A 21,852-nucleotide genomic window follows, 5' to 3' on the forward strand; every position below is an offset into this window, starting at 1 on the left:
TGTGAGAGGATGAACTTCTGTTGTTTTGCCAGTTCGTGGTACTTTTGGATTGAAGGCCTGGGAAACTAATACTAATGTTTTAGCCCTTTCCCAAGTCTATAAAAGCAGGACAGAAGTAATTTATAGAGCAGTCAGCTTCATGTTCAAGGCTCTTGTTCCCAAAGAAGTTTCTTTATGCATTCCTCATATCTAGGCTTATTATTTCTCAGGCAGTTAGCAAATTTCTACACCATACAGATTTTAGGGGCCTGGGTTGAAATCTTAAATTCTAAGTGCAAAAAAAAAAAAAAAAAAAAAAAAAACAAAACCCACAAAAAACAAAGTGTTTCCCTTTTCATAGCCAATGTCCTTCTCAGTTTAATAGTACAAAGCATCCAAATGAAATGGTTTATTTCCAGGCTCACATGAGTTTTTCTTTTCCACTGCATGTCCTCTGGCTCCTTATCATATGCTCCCAGCACACAGAGGACCCTCACTTCTCAGTGACAGGTGAGCAATGCTGCTTGACTTGGTGACCTTGTGCCTAAGACTTTCCTGTTGTTAACTGAGTACTTTTTTCTTATGAGAGATTGTGTACTTTACAAATAATCAAGCTTGTCACAGCTGCCACTGCAAGGGCAATGTCAAACTGGAGTATGTTTGACTATTTTTGTTTCCTGAAGTAATTTTAAAATTTTTTCCTCAACACTAATTCGGTAATTCTAATCTTGGTACCTCACTTCAAGTCGTCGTAATCCCCAAAGGCTTCAGGAAGGATACTTAGATTTAGTGTAAATCAACAATAAAAGTCTTAATTCTGAACTAATTTCATTAATTGAATTTGGTTAAGTGGTTTTTTGTACCGTTAAACCAAATTTTCAAATTCTAGTTTGCCACTAAAATATGAACACCAAATTGAGCCAGCTTTTTACTTTTAAAAAATTTTTATTTAAGTAGAGTTGATTTACAATGTTAATTCCTACTGTACAATATAGTCGCTCAGTTATACATATATACAAATATTTTTTCCCATAAGAATTTCTTTTCCATTATGGTTTATCACAGGATATTGAATATAGTTCCCTGTGAAAACTGGTGAGCTCTGTTACACATTTTGTAGATAAAGCAGGCCAGGGACACTGCTCACTCTGCAGGAAGAGAGGACCTGCCCCTTAGGGCCAGTTTGTGCAGAGGGGAGGCCCTCATGCTGTGGGGGAAATGCAGTGGTACCTTGAGTACCCCCATACCTTCCTTTTACAGATATATAGAGTGGTCTGGCTATTAGGAAAAGTCATGATTTGAACCCAAATCTCAAGACAATGCCTTCACAAAGGTGAAAAATGAACTTTATAGCTATTAAAATACAAATGTACCAAAGAAAAAATGCCAGAGTTTCCTGGTGGCCTAGCCAGTTAAGGATGTGGCATTGTCACTGCTGTGGCATGGGAGCTTTTCTATGCAGTGGGCACAGCCAAAAACAAAAAACCAAAACAAAAAAATCCCACAACCACCCTCCCCACCCCCAAAAAAAGAGAGAAGGAAAAAATCAAGTATCAGGCAGTTCTATAAAATGAACTATGAAAGGACAGGTAAGACGCTGAGTATTCGGGATCTTTTTTATTTTTATACACATGACAAGATTTTACACCAAGAATAGTCAGTTAAATAGTACAAATTTACATTCATGAGGAATGTTAAAAAAAATTCAACTAAAAAACCCACTTCTTCCTGTGACCCACAATCCCAACATTTTACAGTGCAGGGGAGAAGGGGGCTGGGGGGGCAGGGAGCATCCAAAACAAGTCTCTCCCAAAAGAAATGACTTAAATTTCACATTCCCTCTCCACACAGGATCCAAATGGTGAGAGTATAATTTACAGTTCATCTTTTTCAGCTGTAGATGTCTGAAAAACAAAAACCACAAGACATTAAAAAACTAGCCCAACAAACAGAAGAATCATGTATGTACAAAATAACTGAAATGGACCCAGCCTATTCCCATTACTTGAGCTGTTGGAAGTCAGAACCTCACCTTGCTGCAAAATACCTACAATTCAACAAGATCAATAGCAGCTGAACACAACCAACCAAAATTTTAAAACAGCCTAGTGTTATTGTAGTTAAGGCAGAAGCAAGTGGCCAAGAACACAGAAGCACCATGCTTAAGGAACGATCCACTTTCAGATGCCTCAGGAACGGGTGGTTAAGCTGAGGGAATCAAGGAAGCAGCACACACTTTAAAGAAAAAAGTTATTTGCTCCAGCTTCTGAATTTGATATTAGATGCCTATTTCTCAGCAGATTCCTACAAGTATGACTTCTTCAACCGTGCTAACTTGGTAAAAACTAACACTCCAAGTCCCCCCCACCCCGTTCTTGGTTTGCTCTACCTCTGATGTTTCTTGTTCTTCCTCATCTGCCCCCGCATCCATTTCTTCGTCGTCGTCTTGCTCTGTGTCTTCTGTGGTGTCCTCTGTTGTTTCTTCAGGTTCTTCTTCGGGTTCCTCTTCCACCTAAAGGTAGCACTGATGAGCCCATTAATGCACCAAATACTCTGGACCTGTTTTCATTTTGCTCATATAGTTAATTAATAAAATAATCAATAAAATAATTTCACTCTGGTTTATCCAGAGCTGTAGAGTAAATCCTCTAATTAGAATTAAAAGTCAAGCTAACAAAGGGAGACACACAAAAAAGGGCTGGAAAAGGGGGAATTTCTCATTAATTTCTAGAATAGTGCATGACACTGGGCATTCACACATTCAACACATTATTTCAAACCTTTGCATCGGGGTCAATGTTTAAGCTGAGGCGAAGCATTCTTTCTATTCGATCTCCATAGGCTTTAGTGTCTGGTAAGAGATACCCTGACCGCAGTGTTGCTGTTTCAAACAAAACCACAGCAAGATCTGAAACTGTTTTGTCATCTTCATCTTCCTGAAACGGAAGAAGTCCCACTTGATTAATAATTTGACAACTTTAATTCATTTGAATACTTTTGATAAGAAGGGTCCAACGTATTCAAATGAAAAGGCAAAGGACTATGGCTCTGACATTGCTCACCTTAACTCGTCGAAGCATGTCCCTGATCAGTGGATGTCTGGGGTTAATTTCAAATGTTTTCTTCTGACTGGCATAGTAACTGTTGAGGATTAAGAATGAACATTAACAGACATCAAGTTTTAGGGTCTGTAGATCGATACATCATTACATCATGCTTTCCCTTTTAAAGGGGAATGTACATGGTTAGATGAAAGAGTGCAATAAAGAGAACGGTTTTATTTACTAATGTACGCCAGCACCTCCTCGGCGTGGATGAACTGATTTGATGTCTTATTCATCCCCTCTTAATGTATCCACTATCCCAACTGCAGCTGTGCCTCCCAGAGTTCTAGAACATCTAGGCCGCCTCTGGCTGCTGCTCAAGTAACACCTTCTCCGTGATGCTTTAACCTATGTGGTCCTAAAAGAACCTGCTTCTTCCTCCGCATTCAGCTCTCAATCATTTCAAGGATACCTTCCATCACCTTCAGTGTTCTCCTGTCAGGGCAGACTGAGGACAGGGAGGAAACCTCTCTTGGTATACCTGCCATCCATGCAGCCTTAGAAGACTAGGACTTGATGTGTCACAAAGGACAGCAGCAATGTCTACTTTAGAGCACCAGTACAAAGACACAGTAGGTGCTCGAGTGTTTGTTCGATAGAAGGTAACTTCTGCTAATAAATGATTGAAACAGGTGGACATTTATTAAATGGCTCCCATACTGTTACAATGGGATTCATGCAGAAACTTGTTTTCCACCTGACATTTATAATCTAATAAGGAGGTAAGACATATAAACAAGGAAGAAGTCATTTTCAAAGCCACTGCTGTGACATTAAAATATAAACTTGAAATACGTATTTCCTGAAAATAAAGGGTACCAAAGACCCAGTGCTCGGCCCCTAAATTTGCATCCTTTACCCTTTATTTTGTGGGGCATACTGGTTGGGGGGGTGGGAAGGGTGGTTAAAAAGGATTTAACTCATTTGAGAAATATAATTGTCATTAACTCCACTTGTAACTCTTATCTAAAAATGTAATAAAAATTGTCCAGATACCAAGCCAAGCATATAATCTAATTAAAAAGACAGTATGTGTAACAGATTAAGAAAACATCCATCTGTATGTAAAATACATCACAAGTGCAAGACCTTTTCTTTAGCAGCCTAATCCCTTTGTAAACTTGTCTAACACATGACAGACAGTGGAGGACATTTACAAGACATTACTTCTTTGTACGGAAGCTGGTGTTATCTTGTGAGGGAAGGCTGGACAAGAGCCAACACCTTGGCAGGACTTCTAAGGGCGCTTACTTTGTAGAGATGTCCTTGCCCGTCTGGTAGGCTTGGGCTTTCATGATTCTCTCCATGTTGCCTGACCATCCGTACTGGCTGGCTACGAGGGCACATGGAGACTCTGTCAGGCGCTGAGATACCACAGCCTTTTCAATCTTGGGGTAAGAAACCAAAAGTTAGATATATGTAAAACATCAACAGTTCAGTGATTGCGTTTCAGCTCCATAAAGACTCAAAGAGATCTTAAACAGAGGCAGACCAGAAAAGCACCTCTCATTCAGATTCTTAAGAAACCTTTTTTTGGGTCTTTTTAGGGCCACACCCACAGCATATAGAGATTCCCAGGCTAGGGGTCTAATCAGAGCTACAGTTGCTGGTCTAGGCCACAGCCACAGCAGTGACAGATCCGAGCCATGTCTGCGACCTACATCACAGCTCCCGGCAATGCCGGATCCTTAACCCATTGAGTGAGGGCAGGCTTCATGGTTCCTAGTCAGATTCGTTTCCACTGCGCCACAACGGGAACTCCAGGAAACTCTCATTTAATTACCTGAACTTTTCAGTCAGAGATAAATACTGAAACACCAACTTTCAAAAACATGCAACATTTAAATTTACATTTAACCTATAAAACTTTAAGCTATCATAAAAGCGGTATTAAATGATGGAAAACTTTCAGTTACAAGTAACCAATACAGAATAATCACTTATCCTTTTAATGCTTTGTAGTTCATAAATTTTAACCTTGTCCTCCCAGTAATTTAACCACAACATCAAATGTTATGTACACCTGGTTACAAATATAACTGGCTGCAAAGTTTAATTTGCTGACGAAGTATTTTTTTTAAATGTAGATGCAAAAATTTTCACAATTTTTAATTTCCAAAATACCTTGTCCTTGAGGGCTTTATCTTTCATCCAATTGAGCAGAGGCTCAAATTCTTTCTCAACTGCTTCACGATTCTCCTTACTTTTCTCACTTTCATCAAACTTCACTCCTTCCTTGGCAACATTCTGAAACCTCTTCCCATCAAACTCAGGAAGAGCCTGAATGCAGTATTCGTCCACAGGTTCTGTGAGATAAATCACTTCATAGCCCTTTTTCAGAAGTCGCTCAACAAATGGAGAAGATTCAGCCTACAAAATTAAGAGAAGCAACCAAATTTCCAAGGCTGGTCTTAGTATATATATTTGCTCATCCTAGTAGCTCTCTTCATACAATACTAGCAACCCCATTTCACAAGTGGAGAATTAACAAGTGCAGAGAATATAAATGGCCTTTACCCCGGCAGGGACTGACTGACCCGTCTTCAAAACTACTTTAGTTTAGAGTTACAAGTAAGTTTTCTCCCCCCACCAACCCCCAAAAGGTGGCTATAAACCCCCAAATATGTACCAAGACCAGGTGAAGTTCACCTCACCTCTTTCCTGCTGGACCCAGCCATGAAGTAGATTTTGTCTTGCTTCTCCTTCATTCTTTCCACATACTGGTCTAGACTAGTAATGTCACTTGGATGATGAGAAGACTGGAATCTAAGAAGTTTAGCAAGACGTGTTCTATTTGAGTGGTCTTCTATCACACCAAGCTTGATGTTGGTACCAAATTCTTTCCAAAAAGTATCATTATACTTCTCATCAGCAATCTTCTTGATCATGTCCAGAGTTTTACGGACAAGCTTTTTTCTAATCACCTACACAAAATTAAAGAATAACTGATCAGAGAACTTCATCTCAAACTCCTGAGAAGCTACCATATGGAAGGTAGCAGGGGAATAGTGGTCAAAGATGCAAAGACCAGCATTTCTCAAGGGCGGGGGGATGGCAAGCACTCCTGGGTCAGACTGAGCAGAAGCCAAGTCGTCAGTTATGACGGTCACAAGACTGCCCCTTTTTTTGGCCCTTCCAGTGGCATATGGAAGTTCCAGACCCAGGGATCAAATCTTAGCTGGCTTAGCTGGAGCTGCAACCTAGGCTACTGTGCCACCGTGGGAACTCCAATCACAAGACTACTTAAATGCTTACAATCTAAGCATTTAGGCCAGGTAGTGGGTGTTCCCTATACTCTTCTTTCAACTTTTTTGTAGGTTTGAACATTTTTATTATAAAATGTTGGGAGAATAAGCAGATTCTCAGGGTTTGATCATTCTAGAGTGAAATTAAGTTCTTTATCTCAAGAGCCAAAGACTAGTCTCAAAACTTGGTGATTCCACTAATGGAACCTGTCCTGCAAAGCCCAATCAAGGAGCAAAGCGTGTTTCTTCCCACGCTCACCTTAAGGAGTTTATGTTGCTGCAGAGTCTCACGGGAAACATTCAAGGGGAGATCATCTGAGTCCACCTTCAGATGGCAAAACAAAGTTCAGTGAGCAAGAGGAATACTGCGAAGAACCCCACGTCCAGACCCCCTACTCGAACGCCCCACCTCCTAGTTTTCTCCTGATACTTACAACGCCCTTGACGAAGTTCAGGTACTTGGGCATCATATCATGGAAGTCGTCTGTGATGAACACGCGGCGCACATACAGCTAAGCAGAGACCAAGAGAGTCACTTTCTGGAAATCAGACTTTCAAATTTTAACCTCTATTTATACTATTTAAAAACCCACCTTAATGTAATCACTCTTCTTAGATCCATATTCATCAAATAGCCCACGTGGGGCAGATGTGGGTACAAATAAAATTGACTTGAAGGTAACTTCCCCTTCAGCAGTGAAGTGGATATAAGCCATGGGGTCGTCGCTTTCCTAGGAAATTGATGTCTTAGTCATTGAAAAGGCACAGGAAGGAGGCAGTACAAAACTAAGCAGTTTTATCATGTGGTACATGGTCAGTTGAACTTTTTTTTTTTTTTTTTTGGTCTTTTTAGGGCTGCACCCGTGGCATATGGAGGTTCCCAGGCTAGGGGTCTAATCGGAGCTACAGCTGCTGACCTATACACCACAACCACAGCAATGCCAGATCTGAGCCACGTCTGCGACCTACACCACAGCTCACAGCAACGCCGGATCCTTACCCCACTGAGTGAGGAGAACAGGGATTGAACCCGAAACCTCATGGTTGCTAGGAGGATTCATTTCCGCTGCGCCATCACGGCAACTCCCCAGTTTAACATTTATCTAACAAATAAGTTCCCCTACCAAAAGAGGTGAGGAGGGGAGGGAAGAGGAAATGATTAAGACCACACTTCTAACTGGCTGGATGTAGTTGTTTTGACGCTGACCATCAAGAATGTTGCTCAATGACCTAAACCTGGGGAGATGGATGAGTCTGGGTTCCACACATCTGAGAATAGGACAGGAAAACCACCAGCCTGTCTAAATGACAAAATAATGTACATTTCATGTGTACTAGTCAACCAAAAAACTACTCGGATTTCTTCCATGAAATCTGGACTACGGCAGTGGATAAAAAGAGGTGCGTAAATAGCTACCAAGCAAAAGGACAAGAATCCTCTGCAACATCCATTACTGCGTCCACATGTAGCTGCACAACACTTAAAAAGAAGCTCATCCATACTGAGATGTGCTGGTCAGTGTAAACTTCACACCAGACTTTGATGACACAGTACAAAAACCCAACCAAGCAAAAAAAATCAAAAAGAAAACAACTCACTTTTTTTTTTATATTGATCACTTGTTGAAATAATACTGTTGGGTATGTTGGTACGTTGGGTTAAATAAAACATATCATTAAAAGTTAACTTTACCTGGATCAAATTTTTTCTCATGTGGACTCTACAAGACTTAAAATCACACATTGCTCACATTTCTAATATCGCTGCCTGAAGCGAAAGTACCTTTATTATACACTAGACTATACAGTTCATGAGAATAAAAATAGAGGCAGGGAGTTCCCGTCGTGGAGCAGTGGTTAACGAATCCGACTAGGAACCATGAGGTTGCGGGTTCGGTCCCTGCCCTTGCTCAGTGGGTTAACGATCTGGCGTTGCCGTGAGCTGTGGTGTAGGTTGCAGACGCGGCTCGGATCCTGCGTTGCTGTGGCTCTGGCGTAGGCCGGGGGCTACAGCTCCGATTCAACCCCTAGCCTGGGAACCTCCATATGCCGCGGGAGCGGCCCAAAGAAATAGCAAAAAGACAAAAAAAAAAAAAAAAAGAGGCAGAACCAAGGGAAATGTTTTAGAGGTAAACTTTAAAGGATGGGTGGATGTTAATGTAAGGAAAACAAAGGTTAAGTCACAAATCAACAGATGGATTAAAAAGTAAAGAACGGAGTTCCCAACGTGGCGCAGTGGTTATTAACGAATCTGACTAGGAACCATGAGGTTGCGCGTTCGGTCCCTGGCCTTGCTCAGTGGGTTAAGGATCCGGCGTTGCCGTGAGCTGTGGTATTGGTCGCAGACGCAGCTTGGATCCCACGTTGCTGTGGCTCTGGCGTAGGCTGGTGGCTGCAGCTCTGATTAGACCCCTAGCCTGGGAAACTCCATATGCCGCAGGAGCGGCCCAAGAAATGGCAAAAAGACAAAAAAAAAGAAAAAAAAAAAGGAAAGAACAAATATAGCCATAGACTACTGAGTATTTCCTAGCCATGCTAAGTCCATCAAACTGTTCCATTTTGTACAAATGTTTGAGGAAACAATTTTGAACAATTTTAGTCAATGCTAGTTTTGGATTCTGAGTTTCAAGAAGTGATCAGTGAAAGAAAAATAGGCACAGCAACAGATTTAGTGGTTATTCCTAGGCCACGACCTTAAGATAAATGTCTGATGTTGTAAACAAGCTCTTTCAGATCACATAACAAGCCATTCAATAATATGATTTTATGTTTTACAGGTTTCTATAGTGGAAATCAAGCATCTACCTATGTAAGTAATTCTTAATCTTTTTTGTAGTGTAGACCCCTTAGCAATATGATTAAAGCCTATAATTTCCTTCTCATAGTAAAAATTTTTAATGCAGAATATAAAATAAATGGGATTAAAAAGAAAACCAGTTGTGCTGAAATAGTTGTTTTTGAACATACTTTTGATTTAGTAATGTTTCATCACATTATTCTAAAGTAATATTTACCTTTGAAAATGATTTGTAGAAAGCTTTGTATTCATCATCTTCTACTTCCTTTGATGGTCTCTGCCATATTGGTTTGATATCATTCATAAGTTCCCAGTCCCAGACAGTTTTTTCAACCTGAAATTACAGTATTTGATTAGTCACTCCTAGCAGTTATACTGGTGACAGCGGTAACCACACCTTTAGAACATTTCAAAATAATATTAATATACAAAGCACCAAGGGGTACCTCTATTTTAATATGGTTCCTACCAACTGGATCAAACCTTTTTTTCTGTTTTACACAGCCACACCTTCAGCATATGGAAGGTCCCAGCTTGGGGCTGAACTGGAGCTTCAACTGCAGGCCTGTTCCACAGCCATGGCAATACTAGACCTGAGCTGCCTCTGTGACCTATGCTGCAGCTTATGCCAATGCTGATCCCTTAACCCACTGAACGAGGCAGGCAGGGATAGAACCTGCATTCTCACAGAGACTACACTGCATTCTTAACCTGGGAATTCCTGGAACAAAACTTCTAAAAGAAGGTATTTCTCTCACCAATTAAGATTGATATTTAATGTAACAAAAGGTTAGAATTATAATTAATAAAAATCCAATTAAGGTTTTTCAATTATTTTTAACTAGCTAAAATGTTAGTTCTTGATAATATCTATTTTGAAGTTAGAAGTATATACATACTATGTGTTTCTATTTCATGACTCAGTAGAAATCCAACATCTTATAGCAAATGTTTCTCAAAACCCACCATCTACTTCTCTCTACTCTGCAACCTGAGCAAGCCAGAACTAATGTTATAGCTATTATCTACATGACAAAAAGATGCAAAAAGCTTACATATCATAAGCCACAGTCCTGGGCAATATACAGAGATCAGAAAACTCTGCAAAAAAATGATCTGCATTTGCAGTTCCCCCCATGGCAAAGTGGTTTAAGAAGCCAACTGAAGCAGTTCTGGTCACTGCTGAGGTGTAGGTTCAATTTCTACCAGGCACAGTGGGTTAAGAGATCCAGGTGTTGCCACAGCTATAGCACAGGTCACAGCTGCAGATCAGATTCAATTCCTGGCCTCAGAACTTCCATAGGCCACAGGTGCGGCCACAAAATTAGAGTTCTGCAATGCAACAGGGATTGGCAGTGGCAGGTATGATCCCCAGCCCAGCAGAGAGGGTTGAAGAATCTGGTGTTGCTGCAGCTGCAGCATGGAGCATAACTGTGGCTTGGATCTGATCCCTGGCCAAGGGAACTTCCACATGCTGTGGGGTACTACAAAAAAAAAAAAAAAAAAAAAAAAGGTTGGGCCTGTGATTCACTCCTTGAAACAAAAACCATTAAACACTGAAGCTTACCTTAAATCAGCCTTGCATATTTGGGATTCAGTGTTTTCTCTAACATGACATAAATAATATTTTTACCTTAGTTCTCCCTGCTCCCCCCACCCCAGTTTATTGAGATCTAATTAACACATTCACTGTATGGGTTTCAGGTGTACGGCCTCAAGGTTTGAATTACACATGTTGTGACATACAACATGTCACATCTATCATCTCATATAGATGAGAATAAAACAATAAACAATGAAGAGAAATGGAACAAAAAAAGAAAATGTTTTTTCTTATAGTAAGAACTCTCAGGATTTAGATTTCCTCTCCTAACAATTTTTCTATACGTCACAGAGCAGAGTGAGCCCCACATCACACTGCACATTACATTCCCAGGACTAAATCATCTTCTAACTGGAAGTTTGTACCTTGTGACCACCTTCCTTCAACACTCCAACCCCAACCCCTACCCCAGCACTCTGTCCAACACAAATCTGATTTCTTTTTCTGTGAACTTGGTACCTTATAACCTACACAGTATTTTACGCAGAAAGATTACACAGACTTACTTTTTTAGTTTTTGGTTTCTTTTCTTCTTCTTCTTCTTCTACTGCAGCTTCATCATCAGATTCCTCTTTTTCTTCTTTTGCTGCTTCTTCTTCTTCCATAGGTTCCTCGACAGTTTCAGTCTGTTTGAATAGAAAATAGATCATAGCTAAACTTGTTTAATAATTCTGATTACATCTGTAGACTATGAAACGAAAACTACAGCTCAAAAGAAGAGGTCCTCAATAAGAAAACCCTGCGAGAATCCTATACAGAAAGAGCCATACTTAACTTGCATTTTTTAGGTGTCCAGTATTTAAATAGGTACCAAGATAATACATATAAAATTTATTCATATAGATTTACCTTGCTGCTCCATACATAAATAGGAAAGTTTATGAACTGTGAATATTTTTTCACGAGATTTTTAATTGTATCCAATTCAAGGTAATCAGATGCTTCTTCTTTTAAAACAAGGCTGCAAGGAAAATAAAACGTTGAGACACATTGTGGTTTGAAAGATCTGATTATGTGTTGATCTAAATGACTCTAATAGCCAGCAGTTCTACGTACAACCCAGTGTCCTCGTCATGCATGCTAAGAACTCCCATCACCAATAAACGCTTATGAGCTAAGTATACCAAGCACGGGTACGGTAAATGGAAGAACCTGCCTCACACTCCCTCGAGTGGTTTTTACTTCGTTCCAAGTGAAAAACGACAATGTCCCCAACCTTCTAAATGTGCTGGATTTTTTTCACTTGAACAACAGTAATCGTAAGATGGCTGAATGTGGAAGATCACCGAAATATTCTGGAGAAAAGTGGAATCACATGCTATGGTAGAAGTCAAGTGATTACCTTAGATGGCTAACTCTCTAATAAAAACATTTTCCTTAAAAAAGGCCAGAAAATTAGTCCGAACTATTGTTTATACTTGCACTATCCAAAACAGAAGCCACCAGTCACATGTGACTATTTAAATAAAAGTTAAGTCAGTTCTTTAAAAGTCGACAGTCACATGTGGCTGGTGGCTGCCGTATCAGACAGAGCGGTGATAGAGTATTTCTACACAGAAAGTTCTACTGCACAGCTCTAGCCTAGATAATGACAATACCAAACACTGTAACACTCCTTCCTCCTCTTCTTGCTCTCCCTTCGACAACACCCTCCTCCATCCACCAAAAACAACAATCGTACCATCTAAAACATAGTGGGTAGCCCGTATCTTGACGTTTGTGCACCCAGTAAATATGAGGAATGTTGTAGTCATGGCTCCCTCTCTGCTTCACAAAGCTTATAGTTTGCTAGCACTTGCCAGGAAGTAGACAGTACATGACAACACAGCCTAGTGAGGGGCCCAGTCTCTGGTCTTGGAGCATATTTATTAGTGATCCCAGGTTGGTGGAGAGTTGCATCAGTTTCGGATGCAAACTGAAGCTGACCGTTAGACATCTTAGAGATTTAAAAGGCAGTTGGACATAGGAGCACAGAGCCCAGCACAGAGATAGTCTAGACCAGGAGCTGGCACCCATGAGGAATTTTATCAGGACACAAACTCATCATGTCTTGTCTATGGCTGCTGTCAAGCTAGAAGAGATCCTATAGGCCAGAAGCTTAAAGTATTTACTAGCTGACCCTTTAAGTTTGCTGACTCCTGATCTAGACTAAGAATATAAAGAACCCTGAGAAGGATCTGGAACTTGAGTCCATGACAGTGGTTAAGACTGCATGAGGGACAGAGGAGATTGAGAAAAGGGCTGAAACTTAACTTCTGAAGAAAGAGGATAACAACATTTAAGAAATAGGTAAAGGAACATGAAAAGATGGAGCTAGGGACTGAGTGGATTGTTTTAAGGAATGAGAAGGGAAAAGCAAATTCTGTAGAAAACACAAGAGAAAACCTACCAAAAAGATAATCTATTGCTGGGAGCCATGCCAACTGAAATAAGCCTCAGTTTACTGGACTTAGCAACAAGGACTACTGGTGACTTATTTCAAGGGAGAGGTGGTGGATAAAGTCAAAATACTGTGGGCTAAGCTATGAACAGAAGGTGAAGTAGCAGCAAAGGCAGGTGTGCTTTTTTAAGGAGCTTAACTGTAAAGGGGAGAAAAAGAGATAGTGCCTGACAGTCGAAGGGGACATGATACCAGCTGTCTCCTTTCCTCCCAGGGATTCTGCAACAGTTTGATGGAAAGAGGACAGTGTAAGTAAAGGCTAACTTTTTTTTTTTTTTTTTTTTGTCTCTTTAGGGCCATATCTACAACATATGGAGATTCCCAGGCTAGGGGTCAAATCAGAGCTATTGCTGCCAGCCTACACCACAGCCCCAGCAGCTCGGGATCTGAGCTGCATCTTCGACCTATACCACAGCTTACGGCAACGCCAGATCCTTAACCCACTGAGCAAGGCCAGGGATCAAACCCGCGTCCTTGTGGATACTAGTCAGGTTGGTGAACCACTGAGCCACAATGGGAACTCCAGCTGGAAAGGCTAACTTTCAAAGATGCGGTAGGAATTAATTTGTGTTTAGTCTCTGAGGAGGTAAGATGAGAGCACAGAGCAGAAATGGAGACTAGCTGTAGGGAGAAATGTAGAAACACACACCTCAGGAGAGCAGCAGACAGAAGACAGAAGCAATTTTATCAGTTAGCATTTACAGGATGCTAATTTCATGATCTCATTTAATCCTCACTAAATCTCTCAAAAGGGTACAGTGGTAGCTAATTTAGGAATACGAATATGAAGAGTGGGAAGGAAACGGAATTATCTGATGGCTTCTATTTTATTGGCCAAACAGAAGATGAAGTCTTATGTATGTAGGGCAAGATCCTGACCTTGCCACTTCCTTGCCTTCGCTCTCCTTTTCCCTTTGACTTTAGGTCCTCAACTGGACCTTCTGCCTCTGGAACTTCCAACATGCGGTGCTCACCGCCCAGAACATCTGAGCTGAACCTGTCACCATTTCAGAAAGACCTTCCGATAAGAAAGGTGTCCCTGAACTTCCTTTCTGGCATCTGCCTTCTGAAATTATTTCAAGCTTTTTCTTCCTTAGTAGAATGAGCCATGTGAAAGCAGGGACTGCAAGTGTCTTATTCTCACTCCACTGTAGCCCTAACCCCTAGCAGGCTACAGGCACTCAAATGAGTGTGTCGAGCAAATGGTGGGGAAGGAGGGCTTGAAGGCACAAGCAATTCTGCCCAAGGAAAGGAAAAGCTGTTGTAAAGGTTTCCTTTACTGATCACCATCCATGCTGCCTGCATCAAACTGTCCTACTGACCCTTATTCATTCAAATAGATGTTATCTGCCAGGGAGTTCCCGTCGTGGCGCAGTGGTTAACGAATCCGACTAGGAACCATGAGGTTTCGGGTTCGGTCCCTGCCCTTGCTCAGTGGGTTAACGATCCGGTGGTGTAGGTTGCAGATGCGGCTCGGATCCCGCGTTGCTGTGGCTCTGGCGTAGGCCGGTGGCTGCAGCTCCGATTGGACCCCTAGCCTGGGAACCTCCATATGCTGCGGGAGCGGCCCAAGAAATAGCAAAAAGACAAAAAACAAAGCAAAACAAAACAAAACAAAACAAAAAGATGTTATCTGCCAGCCAAGCATCAGGCTCTAGGAACGGAGCAGTCTACCAAACATTGGCTCCAATGGAGCTTACAAGGCACCTCCCCTGTCTCTTAGCAACCTAAGACATGAGCACCTCTTGGGACATCATTTTCTCTCTCTTTCCAGTTAAGAGATGTGCTCTCCATTTCTCTACCACCTAACAGAGAGGGCACTGGGGTATAACCATTAGTTATGCGCCTAAAAGATCAGGGGATGTGAATGTTAACAACAAAGGTGGGGAAAGATCAATTCAAAACGACTAAAAAAATACTAAAATATAGTTGTCTAATTAGTTTTCATTAAAGGAAAATCTGTGACAATGAAGACAGGAAGTGTCTCCTAGAATTAAGAAAACTGGTCAAGGAGTTCCTTTCGTGGCGCAGCAGAAATGAATCCGACTAGGAATCATGAGGTTGCGGGTTCATCCCTGGCCTCGCTCAGTGGGTTAAGGATACGTGTAGCTGTGGTGTAGGCCAGCAGCTGTAGCTCTGATTTGACCCCCAGCCTGGGAACCTCACAGCCTGCTCTCTCCCACCCTCGCCTAACCCTGGTTATGATCCTAAATATTTTCAACGGTTTCCCAGAGTCTCTTCTCACCCAGTCCCACCATCTTCCACGGCACCTTGAGAAAACTCTTAAAAGTTCATCAAACATTCTATCAGTAACTGCCGCTACCTGAAAGGAATTCCTATACTCTTGTAAACACGCTGTGCCTCTGCCTTTATGCACGATGCTCCACAGACTGACACTACTCTTCTAGCTCCAGCTCACCTGGAGAACTTGGACAAGCCCCTGCTCCAAGAAGCCTCCCTGCAAGAGCTAACCCTTCCCACCCTATGCTCTCCGAGGACAGTGGCCTTCCCATCACTGGGTCTGGCCTTTAATGAGGACTCAAAATGCTTCCAGTGATGAGAACTGTTCAAGTTCCTCAATTTTATAGGCAAAGAAATTAAGGTGTAGAATAAGCCACAGGGAGCCAGAACTGGAGAGTCAAAATCCTGGCTGTGACTAGTAATTCACATTAGGAATCAGTAATACTCACGTAATTGTCGTTCCCCGTCCTAAGGTGTTTCCTCTGGGGTCAGCAATTACAGAAAATTCATTGGAGTCGGACTCCCAGATGTGCTGGGTGTCATTGTTGTGTTTTGACGTGACAATAACTTTATCTGCTACAAGGAAGGCAGAATAGAAGCCAACACCGAACTGGCCAATCAGTTCCGAAGTTGACTGGCCATCTTCTTGTGCCTCCGTCATTTTGTTTAAAAACTCGCTTGTCCCAGATTTGGCTATGGTACCAAGGTTTTTAACCAACTCTTCCCGGGTCATTCCCACACCAGTGTCTGTGACATGGAGCAGGTTCTTCTCCTTGTCACACTGAAACCAAGACAATAACAAGACAGTTTTAGTTGCTTAATACTCATGGTATGAAAAAGCAATACTGAGCTATACACTGAGAAACTACCAGCTTTGGCCACATCAATTTTAACACAGAAAACAGAACTGAGATAGTTCTCTCCGTATAGTATTTAATATCCTTTTCAAAAAGTGGACATCCTGGAGTTCCTGTCGTGGTGCAGTGGAAACGAATCTGACTAGGAACCTTGAGGTTGTGGATTCAATCCCTGGCCCTTGCTCAGTAGGTTAAGGATCTGGCATTGCTGTGGCTGTGGGGTACGCCGACGGCTGTACCGCCAATTCAACCCCTAGCCTGGGAGCCTCTATATGGTGTGGGCGTGGCCCTAAAAAGCAAAAGGGGGGGGGGGCATCTTGAAGTTCTCTTATGGCACAGTGGGTTAAGGATCCAGTGTTGTCATCGCAGCAGCTTGGGTGGCAGCTATGGCATAGGCTCTATCCCTGGTCCTGGAACTTCCACATGCCGTGGGCACACACACACAAAAAAACACTTTAAGTACAAGCATTTTTCTTTGTAAGGAATAAAAAGTTCAGCCTATTTGGTAAAGTATCAATATAAAGAGGGCAGAGACTGGTCTAAATGCCACAGGCTAGAGAGACCTAAACAAACCAAGTCATTTATGACAAAGAAAACCCACCAGATCCTTAACCTGCTGTGCAAGGAGAAAACGCCAAAATTTTATGTTTTACCTATTCTTTGATGGAAAATAAAGATTAAAACTTGAATGACTTCTGCCTTTGGAGTCTGTGGTGATCAATGTTCTTCACTAAATATTCCCAGCTCTCTGCCTTCCAGAAATCTACTTCTTCCACTATGCTTGGATATGGCCAGGTGACTAGTTCTAGCCAGCGTTGCAAGTGGGAGTCAGGAGTGTGGCTTTCAGGCTGGAGCTTTTAATCAATGAGAGACCCTCCAAGTTTTCTGTGCACCGTGGCAACCAACTACACTCCAGATGGCAGCTGCTCAATCAGCCCGGGTCCTCCAGTAAGGATGATGCAAAGCAGAGGCCATGGGAAGCCTGTGGTTGGCAAACTTTATCTAAAAAAAGGGCCAGAGAGTATTTTGGGCTTTGTGGGGCCATGTGGTCTCTGTCAAAGGCAATCACAGATAATACACAAATGGGCATGGCTGTGTTCCAATAAAACTTTAATTACAAAAATAGGCAGCAAGTTGGATTTGGCCCACAGACCATTACTTTGCTGATTCCTGATTTAAGTCTTTGACACTTGGGAATGTTATTTCCTCATAACCTAGCCTATCTTGACTGATCTGGATTCCCTCTCTCCAAGGACCCTTTCTTTCTACTTTAAAAGAAAACTGTTCTCAGCTTACCTTAATTTTGACCGTTAACTCCTCATTTCCAGCAAGAGCATTTTCATCAGTCAGTGATATTAGCCTTATCTTATCCAAAGCATCAGAAGCATTTGAAATCAGTTCTCTTAGGAAAATCTAAATGGAAGCCGGATTTAATACACACTTAGGTCATCCTCAAGATACATGGGATGTTAAATTTAATGTCAAAGCTCATTTTATTTCTACTCTGTGCTCTGAAAAAGCACTCTTTACGTACTAGACTTCTTATAGTGCACAGGTGGCTTTACTCTCTTGGTAAAAGGAGGTACAGCTCTTTACACAAGGACTGCAGCGACTATAAGGGATACCTGCACTGGTCAGAGTAGCTAATACTCTACTTTCCTCCTACTGACCTTTATGTATATAAGACATGAGGCTTAGTTTGTATGACTGCACTTAAAAGATTCACAGCTATTTAGCAGGCCATGAACAAAACTGGAGGGGAAAGGGAAAAAGAAAGGAAAGAAATGTCTAACAAACACCCCCCACCCCCACCCGAACACACACAAATAACTATCTAGCAGCAATTCTTACACATACTGGGTTTTTAAACTTTGCCAGCGACTTGCTTGGAATTACTACGACTTGCTTGGAATTACTACGTAAGCACATTCACTGTGAAAGTAAACAAATATGCTACCATACAGAAACAAAATATCTTTATTATAACCAAATGTTGCTTACCTCTTTATTTTTATATAATGAATTGATGATAAGTTTCATCATTCTGTTAACTTCAGCTTGGAAGGCAAATTTTTCTGATTTCTCTCTAAGTTCTCTTATTTGGGATGCATTTAATCCATCCAATTGAATAGCTTCTTCCTCTCTAAGGAAAGAAATTTGATAAACTAATACTGCATTACTTAGTTCCCTCCAAAAATACAGCATTTGTGATGAGAGCACGGTGGTCTCTTAAGGTTGTCTTAGGGGTAAAAAGGACAAAGTGGAAATCTTTATAAAATATGACTAGCCCACCATTTCATTATTATTTTATTATTTATTTCATTATTATTTTAATACAGCAACAGGTTACTTTAAAACCATGTTGGAAATACTTTGTGCTTAAAACTGTCAGAAAAATAAACCCAACTTCCCTCTACTAAGAAACAAACTCACACTCATTTTTGCTCCCTCTCACAGGCCTGTCCCTCTGCCTGCCTAAGGGTCTACATAATTTTAAATCCTAAGAGACCAAAGTAAAACATCACTCCACTTACAGAAATCTTTAAGGAAAAAAAAAAAATTACCAAGGGTACACACTTGCCAAGTACACAACCAACTGTAGATCTTTTCTAAGATCTTAGGAAGGCTATAGCGCCAGTATTATCAAAACAGTTTTCCAAAGAATTCATTCCGTTTTGACCATTCTTAGGGGCAATTTAGGAGATACTGTGCATGCACATGCTTGCTCCCCCTAACGTTTTCTCTACTATCTAGTAATTAAATTCAAAGTGTTAAAACTTCATCTGGACCTTTGGAGAATGAACATAAAAAAATTACTGTATTCCAGGGTTTCCCAGGGGTTATTTGCATCGTTCCGGAAGAGTACAAACCTCTGTACTATTTCATCATCTGTCCTGGAACCTTCTCTACTTTTACCCAGATCTTCTTCCACTGTCCCATCCACATCCACTTCATCCTCAGCGCGGACAGACCCTGCGGGAAAATGTAATACCAGAAAACTCTCAAACACCATAGCTCCATGTACTTCTTAGAAGAAACAAGATCAACAAGGCAAGGGTAGATGTTGCAAAATTCACTTGGAAAATATGGGAGGTGGGGATGAAAGAATGGATCCACTGGCTTGAATATCCAATATAAACCCATGTCAGCATATTTCTTATTTAAGTTCAGATACTGAGGTCCCCCAGTGGATTCTGAAATACGGAGGCAGCCATCACTTCTGAAAGGTGGCCCAGAGATTCTTCACAAACAGCGCTTAGCTGATTTGCTACCAGGCCCCCTGTACATTCACACGTGTTGCGCGCAGGCCGACACAAGGCCTCCAAACTGACCATGCCAAACTTAGTCCTTCGATGTCACAGGTCAGAGCTCAAACAGAATTTGTGCAACCTCTAGCGAGGGGAAGTGAAATTGGGCCTAGGGGCCTGACAAAGGGAAGAAATATTTAGAGATTTTAAAATGTTAAGGAGTTTGAGCGAAAGTGAATCAACCGCGCTGCCAATGCCGGTCCGCTGCCCCAGGGCCCCAAGCTTCACAGTCCAGCACCTAAGAAAGGAAACTCGCGTTGGCGAACAGTCGGAATACCGGGGGCGGAGGGTCCTCAAACTCGAGCGGCCAAAGATTGCGGCGTTTGACAAAAGTCCTCGGAAGGGGACACGCAATGCTCCCAAGGGGCGCGAGCCCAAGCCAGGCCCCACTCCCAGAAGACTGAGACTTCTAAGAGCGGATACTAGGACATCCGCAAGAGATTTAAACGACTCCATTCTCCTTTTTTCTTTCCAGAGTAATTAGAGTAAACGAAATCCCCTGAACCTCTTTCGAGGAAAATCGATGGACATCCCCATCCGCCCAGCGCAGACCGTGTTATCCCCTTCCCAGGTTCAACGCCCCCAGAACCTTCGAGAAGAGGCCGTGTTGGAGCGGGGGGGCGTCCAGGGGTGCCCGCTCCTCCAGGATCACTCACCGAAGGTCAGCAGGACGCAGCACAGGCCCAGCACCCACAGGGCCCTCATGTCGCACGGCCGGTGAGTCTCAAGTCCCCTTTGATCGAAGGAGCCACCTCCGCCCCCCCTCCCCTGGGCTCAGAACCTCACAACCACAAGCCGTGCGATCCGCCCACTACCCCCCAAGCAGGTCGGGCCGCTTTTCACCCCCACTACTCGCGGGCGGGGGACGGGAAACACGAACCCGCCAATCGGGCTGCACCACGCACTCCCTGTACCCAATGGGAACTCGTAGGGGGGACCGCAGTCCACCAATCGGAGCTGTCCAGGTGCGGTGCCCGATGCCCGAAGCGTGGCTCCTTCCAATTGGTCAGTCTTGGCTCCTCTTCTCCAATCAAACGGTTCCGCGGGCCCCTCTCACGAGGGACCGCCCCTTTGCCTTGGTTGCTTTGGCCTCTAAGGGAAACCGTCCAATGAACGTCAGCACAGAATTCATCCCTCCAGGTGGAGAGGTCGCCCGGAACTACTTCCGGATCTTAGAGCGCGTTTATTCTGGGACCAAGAGAAGCGGTAGCCATGGCAACGCGCTCTTCACCTTTCCCTTGTCCCCGCGTGGGGTCATCTTGCGAATGATTCCGGTGCGACTTTTTGCAGCCAGTTTTCTATTTGGCAGTGCTTCTTGGAAAAGAGACACACGTGAGAGGTTGACAATCCCCCTAGCGATGTTCCATGGGGTGGTGAGAAACTACAGTTCCCGGCATGCAACGTACCCCGGGGAACACTGTAGTGAATGCTGGGAATCGTAGTCTTTATTCAGTTGCGTAGCTTGGCCCTTCTTTCCCCATTTTTCCAGTGTGTCTCCGCCGGAACTCTGTGCCGCGCGTTTTAGTGTTTACATTTCCTTCCCCTTGCGGTAGAGATTTGTACCTGTTCCAGACTCTTCAGTGTACACAGCCTTCAGAAGCGGGCCTAGAAAGCCGCCAGGTCTTGGGTGAGGCCGCCCAGTATTATGGGCTTGGGCCTCTCGAGTCTGGGACTCGCCTCCAGCTGGAGAACACGCTTTTCCGAATCTGTCTTCTCGCGCTTCCCTAGGTCAGCCGGAGCCCCTGTTACGTCTGTACTTTTCGTGGCCAGAATCTCCAGGCCTTCTGATTGGATTTACAGAAGAGGAGGACAGTGGGGCTATTTATTTATTGTCCCTTGAGAGAAATTGCGAGCAACTTTGATGCCCTCTACTCCTTGGTGAAGTTCAAAGGCGGTCACCTACAGAGCCCCTGCTGTAAGTTAAGTAGAGAGCGTGGTAGTAAAGCCAGTCTAGCATAGAAAAAACAAAAAACAAAAAAACCCCTCTCAATTTGACGGGCGCAGGAGGATACACCTGCAGATCTTTGAAAGCAAAACCTGTGGGGCTGCAAATGAGAGAGTGCAGCCTTCTAACTTCATAGAAACATAGAAAGACACGTAAAACACCAGGTGTCTTTCATGTGAGAAAAGTCCCTCAGGCTAAGCTGCGTCGTTAGAAAAGTTTTCTGTCTCTTTAACCTGGTCTTTACAGACCGCCCCCTACTCCGACCCACACCACATTCCAACAAAAATACTGCCTTCCTTAATGCTTTCTAGAGGTTATTTGACCTTCGAATTT

General features: G+C 42.7%; 1 protein-coding gene and 1 long non-coding RNA gene across 2 annotated transcripts; one reads left to right on the forward strand and one right to left on the reverse strand.

The window, feature by feature from the left end:
- Positions 1 to 353: 353 nt before the first annotated feature.
- LOC146403522 (uncharacterized) lies at positions 354 to 12,123 on the forward strand. Its single transcript, XR_014804197.1, has 3 exons — positions 354 to 489; positions 9,106 to 9,137; positions 9,630 to 12,123. It is a non-coding gene; the product is annotated as an uncharacterized LOC146403522 (long non-coding RNA).
- On the reverse strand, positions 1,582 to 20,291 carry HSP90B1 (heat shock protein 90 beta family member 1). Its single transcript, NM_214103.1, is given in 18 exon segments — positions 1,582 to 1,883; positions 2,369 to 2,491; positions 2,760 to 2,915; positions 3,042 to 3,120; positions 4,335 to 4,471; positions 5,208 to 5,453; positions 5,738 to 6,007; positions 6,588 to 6,653; positions 6,763 to 6,840; positions 6,922 to 7,059; positions 9,343 to 9,459; positions 11,235 to 11,354; positions 11,578 to 11,689; positions 15,859 to 16,190; positions 17,563 to 17,679; positions 18,268 to 18,409; positions 19,137 to 19,239; positions 20,231 to 20,291. Coding segments are annotated over 18 exon segments (2,415 nt in total). The 5' UTR covers positions 20,280 to 20,291; the 3' UTR covers positions 1,582 to 1,853.
- Between the last annotated feature and the right edge of the window lie 1,561 nt (positions 20,292 to 21,852).

The sequence above is a fragment of the Sus scrofa genome, chromosome 5, assembly GCF_054392235.1.
Source record: "Sus scrofa isolate SSC_HxYL_T2T_F1_AM1 chromosome 5, Sscrofa_HxYL_maternal_Yorkshire_Landrace_v2.0, whole genome shotgun sequence".
Classification (NCBI taxonomy): domain Eukaryota; kingdom Metazoa; phylum Chordata; class Mammalia; order Artiodactyla; family Suidae; genus Sus; species Sus scrofa.